Consider the following 22,402-nt stretch of genomic DNA (forward strand, 5'->3'; position numbering starts at 1 on the left):
TGTATATCTGAGTATAACAACATGAGACTGTGACATCTGTGTTTTACTGTGTACCTGAGTATACAAACATTATACTGTAACATCTGTGTTTTACTGTATACCTGAGTATACATGTTGTTATTTAGTATTATAACAACATTATACTGTGACATCTGTGTTTTACTGTATACCTGAGTATACAAACATTTTACTGTAACATCTGTGTTTTACTGTATATCTGAGTATAACAACATTATACTGTAACATCTGTGTTTTACTGTATATCTGAGTATAACAACATTATACTGTAACATCTGTGTTTTACTGTATATCTGAGTATACAAACATTATACTGTGACTCTTGCAACAGGACTAGTGTAACACGGAGCTGCACAGGCCTCACTGATCTCCTGATAGTCGTTCGTACTACTGCGTTCCATTGATGGCCGTGTTTTACGTTCAGCACGTCAGTGTTCAGTCGGATCAGAAAGTGTGTAATTATATGCTAGTCTGTGTCATTTGAACACAAAACACCATTTTGACTGGAGTGAACTTTGTTTTGGGGGCAAATATTCATCTTGCAGGGGGTTTGTAGCATTTAGCATGTTGTGTGTGTGTTTTTGGACTTGTGTGTAGAGTTCTGGGAACATGAGGTCTGCTTTCAGGAAACGTGTGGAGGCCTGAGAGAAACGGTAAAGCCGTACCTTCGACAGCCATCAAGTCCCTCAGCTCTTTCTTTAACAGATCAAATCTACTGTCCAGGTCCTGCTCCTCCATCCTGCCAATCAGAAGAGAGACATCATGTCCAATGAGACACACGCTGCTTGAACCCAACACCAGCTGTGTCTGTTCCGGTCCCTTAAAGGGCAGGTGCAGCCCATTAGCAACACGAATGACACTGAACAGAGCTCAACGCAGTCTGAGTGATGCACGCTGGAATCGTCTTTAGAAATGTAAAACAAATACAAATAAGATACGTAATCAATCTGTAAAACGAGCAACAGCTGCACCAATATAGTGTAAATATGCACCGTGCAGAACAGAGGGGGGCAAGCTCTTATCTATTTCAGTTCTCTCGACGAATGCTCTTTAGTTACGAATCTGGAGAGTTTCTTTTGTGAGACTAGAAATGTCATCATCAAACCTTTCATGAATCTTCATTTTTTACTTTTTCTTCTTGTGTCTCACTTGAGAAAACTGTGAATGTTGAGTCTTTTTTTAGCAGCATGCTCTAGAGAGCCAGCTGTTTGAGAGAGACAGCTGTTCTAGAGAGATGGCTGTTCTAGAAAGACAGATGTTCTAGAGAGAGACGGCTGTTCTAGAGAGACGGCTGTTTGAGAGAGACAGCTATTCTATAGAGACGGCTGTTCTCTGGAGACGGCTGTTCTCTGGAGACGACTGTTCTCTGGAGACGGCTGTTCTAGAGAGACGGCTGTTCTAGAATTGACCTCACCTCATCATGTAATCTATCATCAAATTAAATCTAAAGTATTTTTTAACTCATTGAGTTCCAGCCATTTTCAGATCAGCTTTATGCTGAGGGCCCCAGTTGTCACCCATTTTGCCTGATTTTCCAAGCCCCACAGAATATTCTTTAATATGACTATGCAAACACCGAACTGACCGAATGAAAGATCAAAGTCTCTGCTTTCATCAGAAGAAAGGAATGTATTCCTACCATCTTTGGTTCCAGCGTTATTGGCCGTTGAAGAAAGGCAGATTTCAATGTCAGGGTTGGCAGTGATTGTTTGGGTTATGAAAAACGTCTTTAGACGTCAATGGCGCTCAAAGAGTTAAAACTATCCATCGTTTGAAGTGGTGGTTCTATAGCTGGGATTACATGGTTGGAGGCGAGCTGTGTGTGTGGAGGATGTCTTACAGAAGCTGCAGGTGGTCCTGCCTCCTGATTAGCGCGTTCTTCTTGTTCACCAATGTGAACCACTCCTGGATCAGCCTCTCCTCCTCCGGCTTGTCGCTGCCTGCAGGAGAAGAGAACCGATTGTTCCCCGACAGAGGACCCATAGTTCCACAGGGAAAAACGTTCCTCCTTCACCCCTTTACGTTTGTCTAAATATTCAAAAGTACATATACAACACAATAAAGCCAGGACCTCTCAACGCTTGTTCTTTAGACATACTGGAAGACGTATCTGTTTCAGGTAAGATACCAAAATGTGAAATTCTTTATTTGAGGCTCAGCATTTGGTCTCAATGAATGTAAACAAGGTTTGAGGATCTAAAGAGCTCGTGATACGATCGATGTTTTCGTGTGTCTGAGCAAACACACAAACTCCCTGAGCAGACCCTCGGACAAATGTGAGCAACATCATAACAAAACATTTTATGTTGAACACACTTTATATTTGAAAGCAATCCTCAAAGTGCACAATAATATAAAAAAACATAAAACAAGAGATAAAATCAACAAATAAATCATAAAATTAACAAGCAAAGGAGGTACATTTGTTTTTCTAAACAAGTATACAGAAGAGGAAAGGTGTTAACTGTGGATGATGCGGAGTATATATATTTTTATTTATATATGATAGTATTTAATGGTTTATTATTACAAGTATTTATGTTGAATATTGTGCTATAAACTGAATAATAGGGTAGACATTTTTTTAAATAAGTATTCCACTTCTTCCTACTCCTTTTTTGAGCTATGTGCTGCATTTTGTTATGTCTTTTGGGTTTTTTTTAATCAGTATTTCTTTCTTTTGTATGTACAAATACTTACATATTTTTACACATGTTCAAAAATAAAATTCATTCATTCATGTGTTCACTGTGGTCAGGAGAGAGTCCTGGAACTCCTCGTCTCCAAAATACAGCATATAACCTCATTTGTCCTGTGTCCCTCTCACGTCTCCAGCGGTTGGACACGTCGTCCAGGTTGACGTCCTCGTCTCCTGCAGCTTTGACTTCATGCATCGGCTGCTCCAAACACTTCAGGAGCATTTCTGGATGCTATTTTAATACGCTTCATTAAACTAAGTTCTCTTTCTCATTCTGCTCTGGATGCTGGAGATGCAGCACAAACAGCTGAGATGTTCCAGCTCCTAGATTTTAGTGCTGCAGAACCACGTCTGAGAAGGTTCTGATTGACCCACGTTTAAGTTCTAGCCTCATTATGGACTTGAATTCAACACATTCACTAGAAATGACCTCCAGAATGTGGGTTCTGCAGAACAGCCTCACTTTAATGACCTCCAGAATGTGGGTTCTGCAGAACAGCCTCACAGTAACGACCTCCAGAATGTGGGTTCTGCAGAACAGCCTCACAGTAATGACCTCCAGAATGTGGGTTCTGCAGAACAGCCTCACACAGTAATGACCTCCAGAATGTGGGTTCTGCAGAACAGCCTCACACTAATGACCTCCAGAATGTGGGTTCTGCAGAACAGCCTCACAGTTATGACCTCCAGAATGTGGGTTCTGCAGAACAGCCTCACAGTAATGACCTCCAGAATGTGGGTTCTGCAGAACAGCCTCACACTAATGACCTCCAGAACGTGGGTTCTGCAGAACAGCCTCACAGTAATGACCTCCAGAATGTGGGTTCTGCAGAACAGCCTCACAGTAATGACCTCCAGAATGTGGGTTCTGCAGAACAGCCTCACACAGTAATGACCTCCAGAATGTGGGTTCTGCAGAACAGCCTCACACTAATGACCTCCAGAATGTGGGTTCTGCAGAACAGCCTCACAGTAATGACCTCCAGAATGTGGGTTCTGCAGAACAGCCTCACACTAATGACCTCCAGAACGTGGGTTCTGCAGAACAGCCTCACAGTAATGACCTCCAGAATGTGGGTTCTGCAGAACAGCCTCACAGTAATGACCTCCAGAATGTGGGTTCTGCAGAACAGCCTCACAGTAATGACCTCCAGAATGTGGGTTCTGCAGAACAGCCTCACAGTAATGACCTCCAGAATGTGGGTTCTGCAGAACAGCCTCACAGTAATGACCTCCAGAATGTGGGTTCTGCAGAACAGCCTCACAGTAATGACCTCCAGAATGTGGGTTCTGCAGAACAGCCTCACAGTAATGACCTCCAGAATGTGGGTTCTGCAGAACAGCCTCACACAGTAATGACCTCCAGAATGTGGGTTCTGCAGAACAGCCTCACACTAATGACCTCCAGAATGTGGGTTCTGCAGAACAGCCTCACAGTAATGACCTCCAGAATGTGGGTTCTGCAGAACAGCCTCACACTAATGACCTCCAGAACGTGGGTTCTGCAGAACAGCCTCACAGTAATGACCTCCAGAATGTGGGTTCTGCAGAACAGCCTCACAGTAATGACCTCCAGAATGTGGGTTCTGCAGAACAGCCTCACAGTAATGACCTCCAGAATGTGGGTTCTGCAGAACAGCCTCACAGTAATGACCTCCAGAATGTGGGTTCTGCAGAACAGCCTCACACAGTAATGACCTCCAGAATGTGGGTTCTGCAGAACAGCCTCACAGTAATGACCTCCAGAACGTGGGTTCTGCAGAACAGCCTCACTCTTCTCTGCCAGCGCAGCAAAAGGTAAACATCTCCCCCAGTCTCGCCGTTTCTTCTTCTGTTTGCGCTCCAGCTCAAAAGAATCGCGTCTCCTTTCCACTCTGGCGTGCTGAGATGACGTCACCGCCCGTTCGCCTTGTCATTTTTATTAAGCGCCTTCCCTCCACATCGGCCACGCCGCTTTGGTCGCTCAAACACCTCAAACACGGCGGACGTCGATTAGCTGCAGCAGCCGGTCACTCACTGGCTCACATTGAAAAGTAGCACAGGATGAATTTTTACGTGTTTCTTTTATTTTCAATTCAGGTTGGATTTTGTTTTTGTGCTCTGCGGAGATTTTCGCTGCGTGAAGAACGCATCAGCAGTGCGCAATTGCGTGCGCAGCTTAGAGGGAACGTTGGACACGATGCAGACTTTACCTAAATTTACCATGACATAATGCATCTTGACAAAGTATGTGGTTGTGTACATTTATGAATCCAACAGGCTTCCTCGGGGCAATGGTGGCGCAGGTGGTTGAGAGGGTCGTCCTATGATCAAAAGGTTGGCGGTTCGATTCCCGGCTCAGGCACATGTGTACACTGTCGTTGTGTCCTTAGGCAAGACACATCGCCTGGGCGCGTGCGCACGCGGCGACCGGCAGCAGACTACAGTTAGAGAGTGTAACTGCTGTAAACCAAGTTGCCCTCCGATTTATTTATTAGTATTTAGTATTTACGAGATAATGGAGCGTTTTAAAAAGGTTCGCATCGCCAGCGGCTTCAAAGCTACAACGCCATTCCTTTTGTCACCGAGAGAACCCCACAGGTTCTACTAGTACTAATACTACTACTCCTACTACTACGAGAGGTAAGGGGTAGCCACAGCAATCAACCTTCTCCACTTCACCCTGTCCTCTGCATCCGGTATGGCTTCCTTATTTACGTTGATTCACAAGGTAAATTTGGCCAATAAAAACGCATCGAATCTACAAATTGCATCTAACTTAAGTTGGAGCTTCTTTAGAGCTCCTTACCGGTTTCCAGAAGTTGCCTGAGCTTCCGCTCTACAACAGCCGCTCTGCTGTCGATGTGGCTCTGCTCGGCTTCCAGGGCTTCCATCTGATTCAGTGCGTACCGGCTGGGGTCCTGGATTTAGTCACACGCAGACAGACCCACAGACAGACCCACCGACAGACCCACGCAGAGTGTTTGAGAGTGTCACTAAACATCAACGATCTGCTCTAGAAGTCCGACCCTGTGGATCCGGCACTGACCTGAGCTTCCGGTCTTCTCTCCTCAGCAGAAGAAGCTGCTCCCTCTGTGAAAGCAGCAGAAACGAACGAATGCCTTTATTACCGCTGACTTTAACTTCAACAAGGAAAAAGCCGACATTAAAAACGCGATCGTGCAGGATTCAGTTCATCGTCCTTCTTGCTAACAACGGACCTGCTTCTGACTTGACCTGGGAGGTTCCTCTCTCTCCTTGTGCTGCAACAACCTACAGACAGAAATTACTTCCATACCACAAAATCATCCAATGGCCATGATGCAAATTAAAAGGGATAAATTCCCAAGATCTACCACTGCGATATCCGCTTCCTCGATGGACCCACTTCTTCGCTGGGACCTACGCTTCTTGACCAGATCGGCGTCTTTGACGTGAGAGAAACCCGACTTGGACAGGAAGTGAGTCCTTGGTGGTGCCACTGGTGCCTGAGCCCCGCCTGCAGCAGCGACCTGTAGCCGTTTGGTTCTGGGAGGCGGGACCACATCGCTGCTGATGTTGCTGTCCTCTGCGATGCCGCTAGTCCCGTTCGTCTCTAGACATATGCCCTCTTCCTGGAGTCTCTGAGCGCAGTAGCGAACGGTCGCTTCGGTGTCCTGTTGGCTCTCCCGGGCCGCGCCGACCGCATAGCTGGACTCGCTGCCGTCCTTCTCGATGTGAAGCACGCTGAGCTCCTGCCCTATGAAATGCGTGCGGATCTGGTTGAGGTAGGTCAGGACAATGAGGCGGTCCGGCGCTGCCAGCATGGCCATGTCCGAAGGCTCGATCAGCCTGGAAATGCCAAGTTCAGCAAAACCATCAAAGGCCTGCAAGGAAAGACAAATGGAGGGATGGAAAACTAAAGCCAGGCTATTCTCATGTAACTAACAGTAAATAATGGTTTATTACCTTTTTGTTGTTTCCCTTGATGTCATATGGGTTGAGCATTTCATAGTTACTGCAAAATAGAAGTAGCATAAAAGAAAGTGTTGTGAGTTCACTAACTAAGGACGCACACACGTGTTTATGTCTAACTCTAATCTGAGTGTGTACAACAAACTGTTTCTCACATCTTTTCGGGGCAGAAGTGATGCAAGATGGAGCAGAAGGCGAGGCCGTTCCTCCAGGAGGTGCTGAAGTTGGTGATCTTGACTCCTTTGTGGCCGCGTGTGATCTCCTGACACCATTCCAGCAGGGACTTAGAGGACGTCACCAAACCGGGACTGGTCAGCAGGTTCTGGAGCACAAACAACAACAATACGGGGAAGTTGTTGTTCAATGGAGCTCATTTACGATTACGTGAGTCCGGACACTGAACGAAAACTGATTTGTTTTCTCTTCCAACTTTCTTCGAGGGACACTGAGACGCTTGTCTTTGTCTTTTTGCTGTTGGACTGGTGGTCAATGGTGAATAATAACATAAATAATAATGATAAATAATAACTTGCGATCAATCAATCCAAAATAATACGATTCTCCTTGAGACTGAGGACAACAAGCCTGTTTTGATTCTAAACACGCTTCGTGAAGCTGGAACGTACTTCTGTAGCGCCACCTGATGGTGGAGTCTGCGGTTCCTCTGCTCGACGGAGGCCGGAAGGCTTCTCAGGCCGACCTGAGGACGTGTCCCCTCTGCCCCTTTGGCTGTAAAGACAAACAGAAAACAGATCAACAAATGACAGTGATTCTGAAAGCACGTTTGCTCGAGAGAACTAAACACTGGCAGCCGCCGAGTTTGCCTGATGGATGCTAAATATTAGAAAATGATCAGCTAATTTCACAAATCTGTATAAATATTCCCTATGGGTCAACCACACACGTAAATGTGCATCAAGCATCCTTACCTCTCTTCTCTTAAGCAACCAGCAGCACCATCTACAGACACAAACTCAAAGTCCAACTCCTCCTCCTCCGTCGGTTCTTTTCCTTCTCCCGTATTGTCAGGTTTATCTGTGAAGGTCCAGCCTTCAAGTATGTGATCCAGTGTTTTCTCTGCGTCTCCTGCTGCGCCTCCCGGGAGAACTTCCTCTGCCATCGCTGCTGAAACTTGCTGCTCCAGCCCTGACAAGAGTTTGTCTCCTTCGCCCGCTTCGGAGGTCACACTTGACTCAAGTGAAGGTGAGTCGTTCTTTACTTCCTCGCTGGCTGAAGAGGAATCCTCTGGGCTTTGGGGGACTTCAGCTCCAAGGTGGAATGAATCCTCCACTGGTTCACAGTCTGAATAAGTTGCACTGAGACGTGTCTTGGTCCGAGGCAACGGGAGAGGAGCGCTTGGTAGTTGATTTTGTTGGGCGGGTTCGTGACTGATTGCGTCAGCTGCTGTGTCTGGTGGGGAAAGAGGTTCTGATCCAGAACCTGCAAGCTCATCTGGAAAAGAACCGCTGAGTCGTTTTTTGACTCTTGGCTTTGGTACCGGCAAACACCAATTTCCTGGTATGTTGATGTCTTGATGTCCGGTTGTCTCTGAAGTAGCATCGTTGACTGCTTGAACACTGCTCTCAGGAGTCAAGCTGCCCCCCCTTACACGGAACCCTCCTTGGGCAGACGTATGAGACCGATCTCCCAGTGGAGGCGGAGGAATCGCTTCACTGAGTCCCACCTTGGACTCGCTCCTGGTTGAAGGGCTAAATAAAGGACTACATCGCGTCGCTGGCTGCACCTCCTCACCGCCAGAGATCCCGTAGGTGCTCTCCACAGTCCCATCCCGCATCGTGACATCATCCAAGAGAGAGCCAGGGAGAGATTTCTTCCTGTGCCTGGATACCGGATCAGTGGTTTGTTTGTGCTTCTCCGCCTCTGATGCATCTTGTGATCTCTGAAAAGACGCGATGGTTACGGGACTAAGATCCGAATGTTCAATTTCTTCCCCATCGTTCCTAAATTTGTTGATCTGGGATGGTCTCCGTAACTCTTTGAGGTTTTGTCTCGTGCTGCCGTTGTCGCTGTCCTTTCTGACTGATTGCCTTGAAGACAAGCTCCTGCCTTGTTGAGGAAGATGCGTCTCCTTGATGAGTGTAAGAGAAGCAGTTTGTCCAACAGGAAATGCGTCTGTATTTGATGCACTACTTTCACTTCCTTTGGTTTCCAATGCCTGGACAGATCTAGAAATGGCATTATTGGGCTGTTCCTTGAGTGAAGGACTGTGCTCCGCATCTTTTGTGCATTCCGCTTCCGTGTCTGCCTGTTCAGGTGAACTCCCAATGACTTGAGCTTTCAGGTTTCTTTCATCACTTGCTTTTGAAACAGGCGGCATCTGTCTAGGGACATTGTGCTTCAGAAGTTCACAAGGAGCTAGACTCGGTTGAGTTTCAGGTGAAGAAATATACTCTCTTCTTTTCGCACGAGGAGGGGGGACAAGAGCCACGGTTATTTGTTGCCATTCAGCATCTTTCCAGACTGAATGATCTGGAGTAACTTCAGGGAGAAGCTTGGCATCAGATTTGTCTTTATGGTCTGGAGTCCAACTGTCTTTCCGTCTCAGTGGTCGGAATGGAACGGCGCTTTCTCTTTGACCAGACTCTTGCGGTTGATGTTCCGACATTTTTCTCTTGAGCTTTCTGCCCCGCTGAGGGACACGAGCGTCAGGCTGGGATCCAACTGTCCAGCTCTGCTGGAACTCTGAAGCATTGTCCATAAGTGCGTCTCTATTTGTCCTGACATCTACCAGTGACTCATTTGACGCAGGCTTCGGAGAAATAACTGAAATTTCCACGCTTGTTTTTTGGAGGCTTAGAGAAGAAGAAAAAAGGAGAGTCCTCAGAATGTGTTTGTTATTTTGCTTTATTATAGACAAACCACAAATCTGTTCAACCAAATCATTTAAAACAGACATGCCATCATTGAAAGGACACAGAAATGATGTCCTTTCTTATGTCAAACCTTAATACGACTACAGCAGGCTCATGCTGTGAAAATGCAGATCGTGGCACCCATCAGATTGTGACACCAATCAGACTGTGACACCCATCAGATCGTGACACCAATCAGACTGTGACACCCATCAGATCGTGACACCAATCAGACCGTGACACCCATCAGATCGTGACACCAATCAGACCGTGACACCCATCAGATCGTGACACCCATCAGATCGTGACACCAATCAGACCGTGACACCAATCAGACCGTGACACCAATCAGACCGTGACACCCATCAGATCGTGACACCCATCAGATCGTGACACCAATCAGACTGTGACACCCATCAGATCGTGACACCAATCAGACCGTGACACCCATCAGACCGTGACACCCATCAGATCGTGACACCCATCAGATCGTGACACCAATCAGACCGTGACACCAATCAGACCGTGACACCAATCAGACCGTGACACCAATCAGACCGTGACACCCATCAGACCGTGACACCCATCAGACCGTGCAACCACACTGAGGAACGCCATGCCCTTGCACTCACCCCTTATCCAGCACTAAAGAAGTTGCCACTGTTCTAACTCCATCTGTCTCGGTCTCAGGCTGGTGGCGTGTTAACAACCCGTCAGAGGAGACTGTGGTTTGAGCGGCGTCCGGCCCTGTCAGTGGTTCCTCCTTTGTGTTCCTTTGATCGAGAGGTGGAGTTTGTTCCGCGACTCGTTCACCGTCTTGTTTCGATATTTCCGTGATATCAGCCTCTGTCAGCGGTGGCCACTTCTTCATGTTTGCACAAATCAAAAACTCATCTTCACTGTCAGTAGCTGATGATGATGAAGATGTTGCTCTAAAACCTACTAAGTGCGACATATAAGGTTCAGCACTTGTTGAATATTCAACACTATGTTTGGCGAGACAGGCTTCTCTTTGGTCCTCCTGCTTGGGTGCAGTCTCGTCCACGCAATGTGGGACTCGACGTGGCTCGTCTTTCAGATCCACAGAAGTCACACTCGTGGGCTGCTGATCAACTTCATCTAAAGCAGAGTGAGACGGCCCCAAGATGGATGCTACTGTCTCAAAACTGTGAAATACAGATGCTAAAGTGAGTAAGAAGCATCTCGAACCCAAAAAGAATGGCTTTAAAAAGGATAATACCATAATCTCTATTTTAAGAAGACAAAAATTAGATTATTGAAGATGTAATATCACAGTATTCAATCTGGCTGGGGGACACTTGCAAACAAGCCTCACGCCATGGAGAGTGAGATTCGTCTTAATCTTACCCTTTGTGAAAAACACCTGCAATAGTCCTTAATAATCCTGCTGTGTCTTCCTGTGCTGACAAGGATTCTGTCTGGCTGTCTGAGATTGTCCCCTCTGCCTCCAACAACTCCCAACCCAAGACTCCAACCGGCTCCGATGTGTCCAAATTACACGATTCGCTTTCCACTCCTGCAGTTCCACCGACGTGCGATTTGCTGAAGGCCCGGATGTAAAGAGCATATTTAGCGGTGCAATGAAAAAGTCTTAACGTATAGTCCTCACAGAGATAATGAAATGGACCGTGCACTGATTAGCAGTGAAAATACAGTGGTTAAGACACGCCATGTTAGTCACGCATTAAAAATGAGCCCTTTCACAGCAACCAATGCAAAAGCTCCGGGCTTCTACTTACCCTCCATCTAAAGAAAGGTCTATATTTTGCTGTACACCCTTTAATTTATCACCTGCTGTAAAAAGAAACAGTAAAATACATGAACATATATCATATTAAAAGGGTTAATATGACCTCAATCTAACCAACGTGGCTGCCTCACCTTGTGCAGCTGCTGTGCTGGGCTTGCATAAAGATGGCAAGGGACCAACAGACCTTCTCTCATCCTTGAGATGTGACTGACTTGACTGGGCACGGGGGCACACCTGTGATGCGTGGGTCTTGGCAGAGCAAGGTAAGGTCTCTTTTTCTGAAGGACTCGTCTCTGAAGCACTTGGGAGCCCAGACATTTGAATTGAATGTGGCATTGAAGGAGCCATTGCTACCATGTCGTTGATTTCTTCTTGCAGATAAGCATGTTTTTCTGGAAGTTTTGCAACATTTTGCAGCTTCTTCATCGGGGATGTGCTGTGGGTTGTCCTTGGTTGTATATTTACATGCTCAGTGCTATGCATCCTTGCTAATGGGGAACCTGGGAGATTTGATGCACATAAGATGGTCATGTCTGGTGGCCCGCTTGCTACTTGAGCGGAGGGAAAGCCGCACGCTCTAGCCTCTCTGGGGCAGGATGCCACAAACGTAACCATGCTTTTTGCATTGTCACCATGTGGCCGGTCACTGACAGCCAGCGGTGCAACCATCCCTGCTTTCATCTTCTCTGGCCTTATTAAAATTGGTTGTGTTTCATTTAACCACCCTGAGCTGACGTTTGCAGCCATTGATGCAAAACCTTTGATATTTGACGCACTGGAGCAGCAACGTATGAAACTTAACATACTGGGTTCAATTTCAGATTTGGTTGGAGCAGAGGGGAACCCAGGGATCCTGGATGCTGCTGAACAGCATGGCGTCAAGGCCAACATTGCCTTGGCATCTTGATTTGGACTGTGTGTCTCAAAAACAATTTCCCTTGATGGGTTATTAGAGAAAATGTGTGTCCCAAACACCCACTGGACGTTTGAGGGGTTCTCAAATGCTGCAAATCCAAGCAAGCTGGAAGTTCTGGCGCAAACAGGAACCAGGCTCAGCATATTGTATCGGGGGAGTGATGGGAATCCCGGAATCTGTGATGCTCGTGGGCAAGTAGGAGCGATGGCAAGCATGCCGTTTGGTTTGTCCATGCTAATTAACACATTATTCATTTTAAACTGCAAATGTGTTGAGGGTCTTTGCATTAATGAACCCAGTTCAACAGCCCAGCCTCGTTCTTTATGCGCTTTTACTGTTGAAAAGCCAGGTATGTTGGAAACTATGGGGCACAAAGAAAGGAGACTAACTACATTTTGGCCGTCAGACACTATTTCAGGATTTAGAATCGATGGGAAACCGGTAATATTTGACTTTTTAGGACAAGATGATACATGGGAAACCATATCTGCTGTGTTTTTGTTGTTATGTGATGTGTCAAATGTGACTTGCTTCGTTGGTAGCCTCTGCAGTAGCGACTCCATTTCTGGTACCCATCTTAAACCCAAGTCCCCTTCAACTGAGGGGAGTCCAGGTATTTTTGAAACTTGGCAGCACGTTGTAAGAAGACTGATAATATTTGTTGCACAACAAATATTCAAGGGATTTGAATGAGAAGGAAATCCTAAAACTGAAGCATTTTTTGGACAAGATGGTGCAAGGAAGTCCATCGCATTCTCTGCTCTCTTAACCATTTCACTTGCGTCAGTCACTTGCTTTTCTTTTATCGATTCTTTCTTTCTTGGTTCAAATTTTGGCTCTCTGCTCCTTATCCAGTCTTCTGAATAATGATGAGTTGGAATTCCAGGAATTTGTGGCACTTTTGAGCAGGAACTGGAAAAAACAACCAGATCTGCCAAGTCAACGTCATTAGTCATGCTGGGCATTTGTCCAGAAGGAAACCAAGAGATGACTGTTTTTGCTGGGCAACTCGTTGCAAGAGGTATAGCTCCTTTCATGTCTTTAACATTTGTATAGTTATCGAGACGTAACACGCATTCCTTTTTGATTTGCCTCTTCCATAATGGCTCGTGAGCAACGAGCCAGTCTTTGCTGTTAGGTTTCTGCACTGAAGGCAAGCCAGCCATGCTGGAGACAGCTGGGCAAGATGGAAGAAGGTGGATCCTGCTAAACCCAATAGCGCTCACTGTAGGTTCCATAGCTGTAAGCAGTCCAGTGATGCAAGGTTCTTTTTGAAAAGTAGATGCCAAGGATTTCCAAACTCTATTGGTATTTTTACTGGAAAAATCCGTAAATGATGGAATGCCTTGAATACAATTAGTTTTCCAGCAAGAGCTTATCCTATCTGATCCACAAGGCGGTACAGCAGGTTGCATAATGGAGGTGATCCCTGGTATGGAAGAATCTTTTGGGCAAGATGGCAGTAGTGCCATCATTAGTTTAATATCTTCTGTCTCTAGTGTCGGTACTGTCATATAAAGTTCCGTTTTAATTTCCCTCTCAAAAAGTGCTTCATGTTCTGTCACCCATGACCTGCTATCGTTTCCAGTAATCGATGCCAAACCAGGTATGCTGGAGACACTTGGACAACTGGTGCAAATATTCACCACAGTTGGTTCACAAAACAATGAACTGTATCGTGACACAGACCGGGACTCTGGACTTCTGGACTCCCGTGGGCAGGAAGTTACCGGGGAAATCGCTTCATTCTTTTGATCGTCCTTTGATGCAAATGGGTGCAATATTTCCTCTGTTTTTAAGTTCTTCTCCCAGATTGAATTTCGCGTTCGGATGCAAGGTTCTTCTTTTCTGGATGTTTTTAATGGAATGCCGGTTGTGCTTGTCACAGTCTGATTGTCTTCCAGGATTTCCTTTGCTTGCTTCCCAATGGAAGTGACTTCAAATATGCCGCAAACTGTAGGGCATAATGGCAACAGCGCTGTCATCCCGACTTCAGTCTTCATCCTCATTTCATCATCACTGTCTGATGTTGTAGGAGACAGAGTTGGGCTCATGGCAGTTTCACATAACGATGGGGCCATACTGATCACTTCTTCTGTCGGTTTCACCTTTTCCTTTGATACATTTCTCGTTACCTCCAGAGTCACCTGTGGTAGCTCTACCCACTGTATGGCCTTGTTGGTTGGACGTTCTACCGTAGTAGACTTTGGTAGCTCCTCCCATAGTATGGTTTTGTTTGAAGGCTTTTCTGACTGTTGCTCAACAGGATGTATTTGAGTTTGACTTTGCCGTTCTGCTGCTCCAGCAACATTTGGGTACGATGGCTGTAGCAAACCCATATTTTCATGTCTAAAGAAAAAATAAATACATGGTCACTGTTGTAGTCATTGATGCATTTTATGAAATTAATAATGTATGACTACTTTCCAAAAATTGTAACTGTACATGACTTCATCGTAATATGCCGGTGCAGTGTGATTCCCTCACACACAGGGAAAGTAATAAGTGTGTTACGGTATAGTTACAACTCATTTACAGTAAAACATTAACTCATTCAATGCCATTGACGTCTAAAGGTGTCAATCTAAATGCCCAGCTTGTCAAGACCAACAGAATATTATGTACTACGACTACGCAAACAACAAACCTACCAAATGAAAGATTAAAGTCCCTTCTTTCATCAGAAAACAAATGCGTTCTTACCAATTTCCATTCAGGAGTTCTCTTCAACGAATATTATTATTATTCATTGAAGAGAGGAAGAATTCAATTCAATTTCAAACCTAATTTGACGTCCTTGAATGTCTTTAGATGTCAATTAGCAGTGAATGTTCGCAAAAGCTGCCGCCACTGAACGTATGGCTGAGATGAAAACAGCTGCCATTGAATTACTTCATAACCGAACTTGACAATTTCCTAATCCTGTTTAATATCCTGTTCAAATGAAAATGGTACTTCTTTTTTCTTTCAGCTTGTCCCTTCAGGGATCCTGTCACCCTGTCCTTTGCATCGTCCTCCCACCAGCCACTCTCATGTCCTCCCTCACTACGTCCATGTATCTTCTCCTGGGTCGTCCTCTAGTCCTGTTCCCTGGCAGTTCCATCCTCAGCATCCTTCTACCGATATAGTCCCTGTCTCTCCTCTGGACATGTCCAAACCATCAAAGTCTGGTCTCTCTGACCTTGTCTCCAAAACGTCTAACCTTCACTGTCCCTCTTATTGCCTCATTTCTAATCTAATCCTTTAAAACAGTGGTCCCCAACCACCGGTCCATGAGGCATTTGTTACCGAGCCGCAAAGAAAGAACAACTAATTTATACAATTTCCGTTGTATCGATTATTAGCGTCTAAAAGGTGTTTTATTTTGAAAAACGACCGGATTTTCTCCAATTTAACAATGGCCTCTTGATACGTTGCTAAAAGCAACGATATATATACACACAGAGAGAATGAGAATCAGCAAACAATAGTGCAAATCAGCAACAGCAGCACAGTGGGACAGGCTCAGAGCGTCCATTCCGAAAAGAGCTTGGAAAATGGAAATGGAAATGGAAAGCTTTATTTGTCATTGTCAACACAGTACAAGTACAGTGCAACATTGAAACAGAATTCGATGAGTGGGCTTCTTTGCTAAGGAGAAAAGTTTAACTGAGGAGCAAGAAGCGGAGGAAGAAGAGGAGGTGATGACCTCCAAGAAGAGAAACCAGGACTAAGACTTAAAACACGGGTATCAACAGCTGACTGGCTTCGTTAAACAAGCAATGAAGGGTTCAAAACTGCTTCGGCACAGAGACCAAGAACCCGGATTAAAAGACAAGAATGTGGAATTTATGAAGCAAAAAAACATGAAGGAGAAAAGTAATTATTGGGACCACAATTTATGGTGAGTAGATATTGTGTAACTATTAAATATTTATTTAATAGTTATTGCAAGTGCATAATATAAAGTTTATTGGTAAGATTCTACTCCTCTTTTTAAATTTAATTATACCCCCCCCCCCCCCCCACCCCCCCACGAAAAATTTCACGGCATGAAACCGGTCCGTGGCAGGAAAAAGGTTGGGGACCACTGCTCTAAACCTATCCAACCTGGTCACTCCCAAGGAGAACCACAGCATCTTCATCATCTTCATCTGTGTGTGTGGCAGAAAAGTTACGGATAGCTCAAAACGTCCGACTGGAACATTTCACAGACCAAAAGAATGAATGACAATGTTAGAATAATCTTTGTGTGTAAATTGGGCGTCGTCAAAAGTCTCCGTAATTCACCAGTAAGGATGAGCAGAGAGATGCTGCATGTTTTAATAGCACAATTGCAAAGAATTTGAAGAGTTCACCATCTCCAGCCCATCATAACAAGAAATGATAGAGAGAAAACGGAGACATCTCATCACCTGAGGGGCGGGGCCCAAAACAAACATTGGATGCTAATGATCTTTGATACCTCTCGCTGGCATAAGCATAAAAATGAACACGGTTCTGTGACATATTTTACTGCATGGGTATAACAAAATTCAAGCCATACTCCTCTGTGAAGGCCCAATGAACGGCAGAACATACATGCAGCAGCACAGCCAAGGGATTTATCAGAGTTAATGCCCAGCCAAGGGATTTATCAGAGTTAATGCCCAGCCAAGGGATTTATCAGAGTTAATGCCCAGCCAAGGGATTTATCAGGGAGTTCATGCCCAGCCAAGGGATTTATCAGAGTTAATGCCCAGCCAAGGGATTTATCAGGGAGTTAATGCCCAGCCAAGGGATTTATCAGGAAGTTCATGCCCAGCCAAGGGATTTATCAGGGAGTTCATGCCCAGCCAAGGGATTTATCAGGGAGTTCATGCCCAGCAAAGGGATTTATCAGAGTTAATGCCCAGCAAAGGGATTTATCAGAGTTCATGCCCAGCCAAGGGATTTATCAGAGTTAATGCCCAGCAAAGGGATTTATCAGGGAGATAATGCCCAGCAAAGGGATTTATCAGGGAGATAATGCCCAGCAAAGGGATTTATCAGAGTTAATGCCCAGCAAAGGGATTTATCAGAGTTAATGCCCAGCAAAGGGATTTATCAGGGAGTTAATGCCCAGCAAAGGGATTTATCAGAGTTAATGCCCAGCAAAGGGATTTATCAGAGTTAATGCCCAGCCAAGGGATTTATCAGAGAGTTAATGCCCAGCAAAGGGATTTATCAGAGTTAATGCCCAGCAAAGGGATTTATCAGGGAGTTAATGCCCAGCAAAGGGATTTATCAGAGTTAATGCCCAGCAAAGGGATTTATCAGAGTTAATGCCCAGCCAAAGGATTTATCAGAGAGTTAATGCCCAGCCAAGGGATTTATCAGGGAGTTAATGCCCAGCAAAGGGATTTATCAGAGTTAATGCCCAGCAAAGGGATTTATCAGAGTTAATGCCCAGCCAAGGGATTTATCAGGGAGTTAATGCCCAGCCAAGGGATTTATCAGAGTTAATGCCCAGCAAAGGGATTTATCAGGGAGTTAATGCCCAGCCAAGGGATTTATCAGAGCTAATGCCCAGCAAATGGATTTATCAGGGAGTTCATGCCCAGCCAAGGGATTTATCAGAGCTAATGCCCAGCCAAGGGATTTATCAGAGCTAATGCCCAGCAAAGGGATTTATCAGGGAGTTCATGCCCAGCAAAGGGATTTATCAGAGTTAATGCCCAGCCAAGGGATTTATCAGAGCTAATGCCCAGCAAAGGGATTTATCAGGGAGTTCATGCCCAGCCAAGGGATTTATCAGGGAGTTCATGCCCAGCCAAGGGATTTCCTGAGCACTGCAAGGCTCAGGAACAGCTTCTTCCCCAGAGCTGTGAAAGTAGTCGTTCCCTTGTAGTGAGCTGGGACTCGGAATGGACGCTCCGTGCCTGTCCCACTGTGCTGCTGTTGCTGATTTGCACTATTGTTTGCTGATTCTCATTCTCTCTGTGTGTATATATATTGTTGCTTTAAGAGAGATTTTGGTTTTCTTCTATGTTCCTCTGTGTGCTTTAAGCCGTGGGCCTTCACACGATTTTATTATGTTTGCACAATGATAATTTGAATCTTGAAGGGATTTATCAGGGAGTTCATGCCCAGCCCCATTCGCCTTGCAGCAGAGCTGCAGGTATGAGCTTGGTCTGTGGCCAGTTCAGACCTGTCAGCAAAGTGCTGTATTTAAAAACGGAGGCCTCAGCCAGTTGAGCAGGCCATGTATCGAGCAAGAACGAAACAGAACCATACTTTATTATTTCGTGTTGTTAATAGAAAAGGTGATGGAGCCTCATTTAAACACGACAAGCATTCTGAAAATTAACTTACCGGTAACTTAAAGAAAAAAAAGTTCAGTTCAAAAAGACTAAGCTTATTTCAAAACATTTCGGTTTATCAGTTTGAAAAATACTTTTTTTATACTACAATTAGTTGCACATAGAGTACATTAGATTTCTGCAAATTACTTTTTTAGAAAATGACGTATGTATAATAACATACAGTAGGTGAAAATTATCATTCATTTTGTGTTTTACTGCCAAGCATGCCGTATCAAAAAATTCTGTTCACTCTAGCCTTTGTTAAAACAAACCTCTGATAAAAAATAATTGCACAACTGCAAACAAAACATCATGCAGCAGGATTTGGCCAGCTTGATTGGATATTACAAACGGCTTTAATAACGATATAGTGGGTTTTTAAAAAAACTTTCTATTTCACACTGAGTTGTACAATATGCTGATCATGTTCGTATTGAACTGTATTTTTCAATGAAAGCTTTTCCGCTAACTTTTTTTTTGTAAGAAATCATTATTCCACACAGTAACACCAGCGCTATCCGTTTATTTGCCAACAGTGTCTTTTTTTTAATATCCCTGTCACATAGATTTGTTGCACTCAAAACTAGCTGGTCAAATGATGATGATGATAAAGCAGGTGCATCATGTCATTGCATCAGAGGACGAACGAAGACAACCCACCTCTTCCTAACACTCAAGATCAGTGGCATGTCAGGAATAGAGTGCCACATTCTGCAATCCATCTTTCTGAAAACAGAATTGAAGAGCAAATGTTTCAAAACTAGCTCAAATCACAGAAAACTCCAGCCCTCAAACTCACTCACCCTTTTTCTAGAATGGCTAACTCTTCATTCTCAACTTGGGTCAAAACGTCCAGCTTGCTTTTATCCATTTCCAAAGGTGAACATACATCACATTTGGTTTTCTTGGTTTCAAGATCAGATATGGCTGGATTATATTTCCGTGACATCTCAGCTGGATTAACTGTAGAAGATGGTTGCTCCACTTGGATTTCAGAAAGGAGAATGGCCTTGCGGGGACAAGCTGATGACTCAGTTGTTGCTTTTCGGTTTTCTCTTTCCTCTGACTTCACTGGTGATTTAACTGGCCATCTCTGTCCTGAATGGTGCACTTGCATAGATGCTGCCCCAAGAAGGGAGCTGATCTTTGGACAAGATGGCACAAAATATACCATATTTGGAAGCCTGTCCCAGTTGGTTGGTGGAACTCCTACAACAGTAGAATTCAGATCACTGTTTGTACCAGTAGCTTCGAGAAAAGGGGTTGCCTTCACTTTATTTCTGCGAGGAGAGCGAGACTGTTGTATCCTTATTGTCTCCATTGGCCAGTCCCTTAATTCAAACTCAGAAATAACCAATCCTCTTGAGGGGAAACCAAAAATATTTGACTGTCTTGGACAACAAGGCACCAACTGTAGCATATCTATATTTGTTTCTTCAATGGCATCTGCTTGTTGAGATCGCGGAGCAGATGGAAAACCAGGGTTCAAAGATTTTCGTGGACATGAAGGAAGCATACTCAGCATTATTTCTTTATCCTTTGTTAGCATTTCCATTGCTGTAAAATCTTGGTGAATACTTTTATACCTTCTACTGAAAGGGATTGTCCAGAATGGATCCCCATCCAAATCCAAGCTAACATATTCTTTTGCACTAATCGCTGGTAGACCTGGAATGGAACTGCATTTTGGAAACGTGTCCAAGGACTTTAACATGCTGGGAACCTCTTTCAACAAAGTTTTCCCAGTTCTCTCTCCAAGCTTAGAGGGGATTCCACAAATATATGATTGATTTGGGCAGGATGGCAACAAAGATACCATAATTTTAACCAATGCTTTGTCTATAAAATACATCTGATGTTCATGTATTAATGAGAATCTCCTCATCTTTATTAATGGCATTTCACCAATGGTCCATTCTGCTTCGTCAAAGTCATGGTTGAATCTAGAAGGTATTCCACAAACTCTAGATTGGTTTGGACATGTGGGCAGGAGATTGATCACACTTGGTATACCTGCAGACATCTGACATGTTATTGATGGAAAGCCTGGGAAACCAACTGTCTGTGGGCATGAGGGCAATATGGATGTCATATTTACCATCATACCACGGTCAAAAAAGAATACATCAATATCCTGTAAATGTGATGCAACTGGAGACTTCTCCCAAAAAGGGAGTGATTTTCCTACCAATAGCCACTCTGAATGTGGGACTGTCTGTTCTTTTACGGGCCTAACTGGCATTCCTGGAATCTGAGCCTCCGCTGTAGAACTGGCCAAATAATTCACCCGAGTTTGGTATTTAGCTACTGTTGGTGTGAGAGTAGATGGAAACCCAGCCACACGAGCAATTTGAGGGCAAGAAGGTAATAGTTGACTCATATTTGCTGTGTTCTTATCAAAGTATGAATGTTCTTTTAAAGTTTGCAGTCGTATTTTTATAAATTGACTACCTACCTGTAAGCCTTTAGAAGAAATCCATTCATTGTAACTAGACACACAAAGATTTTGTTCAATCTTTGAAGGTAAACCAAAGACTCTACTTTGTCTTGGGCATAAAGGCATTAACTCAACCATGCTGGGTTCTTTGCGCAAAGCAGAGGGTAAGCCATAAACGTTGTTTTTTTCTGGACAGCTTGTCAACATAGTTACCATGTCTTTATAGCTTTTTATTTGTGTGGATATCCCTTTAATAAAACAAGCATGTTTTGTCTTCTCTGGTGGGCTAGTAATTAATTGCTTCAAGGTATGCCAATTTCTGTTCACTGAATTATTTTGATCACGAGATGGCATACCAGATATTTGGGCATGTTGAGGGCACATAGGGACAAGGTTGATAATATTTGGTAACAGCTTCAGGGGTACTATGGGCATTCCCACAAGATATGTTCTCATGGGACATGAGGGTACCATTGTCACTGTACTGAACATTTTTCTTTGGTCTAGATTCTGAGTAGCAACTGGAGAAATGTCTTTAATCAAGACTTCGCCTATGCTCATGGGCTTTTCCATCCAAATATGATTTGAATCAACCGTATGAGAACTGACTAGTTCCTTGGAAGGCAAGCCAATGACTCTGGTTTTTCTTGGGCATGTAGGAAGAAGATGTGCCATGTTATTATCTCTGGTTGATTCTAGTGTAACACACACCACACTAGGTGCTTTATGTGACAGTGAAGGGAAATAAGGAATTGCTGACTTGCTAGGACAAGATGGCAACATGTCTACCATGTGTTTTATGTTCTCTTTATCCTCAGGTGATTTTTCCTGATGCAGAACAGGATTACTTCTCAATGGTCTATTAAAAATGGACTCCTTCAAAATATGCCAGTTGTCATTACATGCCTTAGCCTTTTGTATAGATGGCACACCTGTAACCATTGGTCGCTTGGGGCATGTCGGGAGAAGGCTGATCATATTTGGAAGATATGAAGTTTTCTTCAGTGGTGCTGATGGAAAGCCTGCTACGCTGGCCTTTGGAGAACGTGTTGGAAACATGGTCACCGTGTTTTTACTCTCATTACACAATAGGGCAAGTTCCGCCTTAGACTCATAGACACATGTTTCATTCATACTTGGCAAAACTAATTCCGGTGTAACTCTGAGTCTTGCACTCAAAGGACTTTTATACATTGACCAAGCCATATTTTCCATACTCTCTTCTTTGCCCAAGATGGTGGAAAACGATGACAAAGCCGTTTTAGATTCATCTCTGTGATTTAACTTGTCAGTTGAGGCCTGTTGTGCAGAGACAACCCCAATATGCAAGTCCAATCTTGAAGCGACGTGGTCCAAGGCAGTCGTGCTGTGTACCATTTCCTTATCCATGGTGAGTATTGAAATAGGAGGGCAGCTTTTTTGAGTGTCAACTTGTGGCATCTCCCTTTGTGAGG

The 22,402-nt window shown here is 44.4% G+C and overlaps 1 protein-coding gene across 1 annotated transcript in view; it reads right to left on the reverse strand.

Annotated features, from left to right (window-relative positions):
* Positions 1 to 12,672, reverse strand: part of LOC137911269 (uncharacterized) — a 15,450-nt gene extending 2,778 nt beyond the window's left edge. Inside the window, exons 1-14 of the mRNA XM_068755614.1 lie at positions 11,425 to 12,672; positions 11,283 to 11,337; positions 10,891 to 11,085; positions 10,155 to 10,461; positions 7,579 to 9,462; positions 7,276 to 7,378; positions 6,805 to 6,971; positions 6,644 to 6,692; positions 6,052 to 6,561; positions 5,917 to 5,968; positions 5,745 to 5,788; positions 5,505 to 5,616; positions 1,859 to 1,958; positions 684 to 757 (exon numbers count right to left, since the gene is read on the reverse strand). Coding sequence (XP_068611715.1) covers positions 684 to 757; positions 1,859 to 1,958; positions 5,505 to 5,616; positions 5,745 to 5,788; positions 5,917 to 5,968; positions 6,052 to 6,561; positions 6,644 to 6,692; positions 6,805 to 6,971; positions 7,276 to 7,378; positions 7,579 to 9,462; positions 10,155 to 10,393 — 3,334 coding nt within the window. The 5' untranslated portion in view covers positions 10,394 to 10,461; positions 10,891 to 11,085; positions 11,283 to 11,337; positions 11,425 to 12,672. The remainder of the gene's footprint in view (positions 1 to 683; positions 758 to 1,858; positions 1,959 to 5,504; positions 5,617 to 5,744; positions 5,789 to 5,916; positions 5,969 to 6,051; positions 6,562 to 6,643; positions 6,693 to 6,804; positions 6,972 to 7,275; positions 7,379 to 7,578; positions 9,463 to 10,154; positions 10,462 to 10,890; positions 11,086 to 11,282; positions 11,338 to 11,424) is intronic.
* Positions 12,673 to 22,402: the final 9,730 nt, after the last annotated feature.

Source organism: Brachionichthys hirsutus, chromosome 23, assembly GCF_040956055.1.
Source record: "Brachionichthys hirsutus isolate HB-005 chromosome 23, CSIRO-AGI_Bhir_v1, whole genome shotgun sequence".
In the NCBI taxonomy this organism is placed as follows: domain Eukaryota; kingdom Metazoa; phylum Chordata; class Actinopteri; order Lophiiformes; family Brachionichthyidae; genus Brachionichthys; species Brachionichthys hirsutus.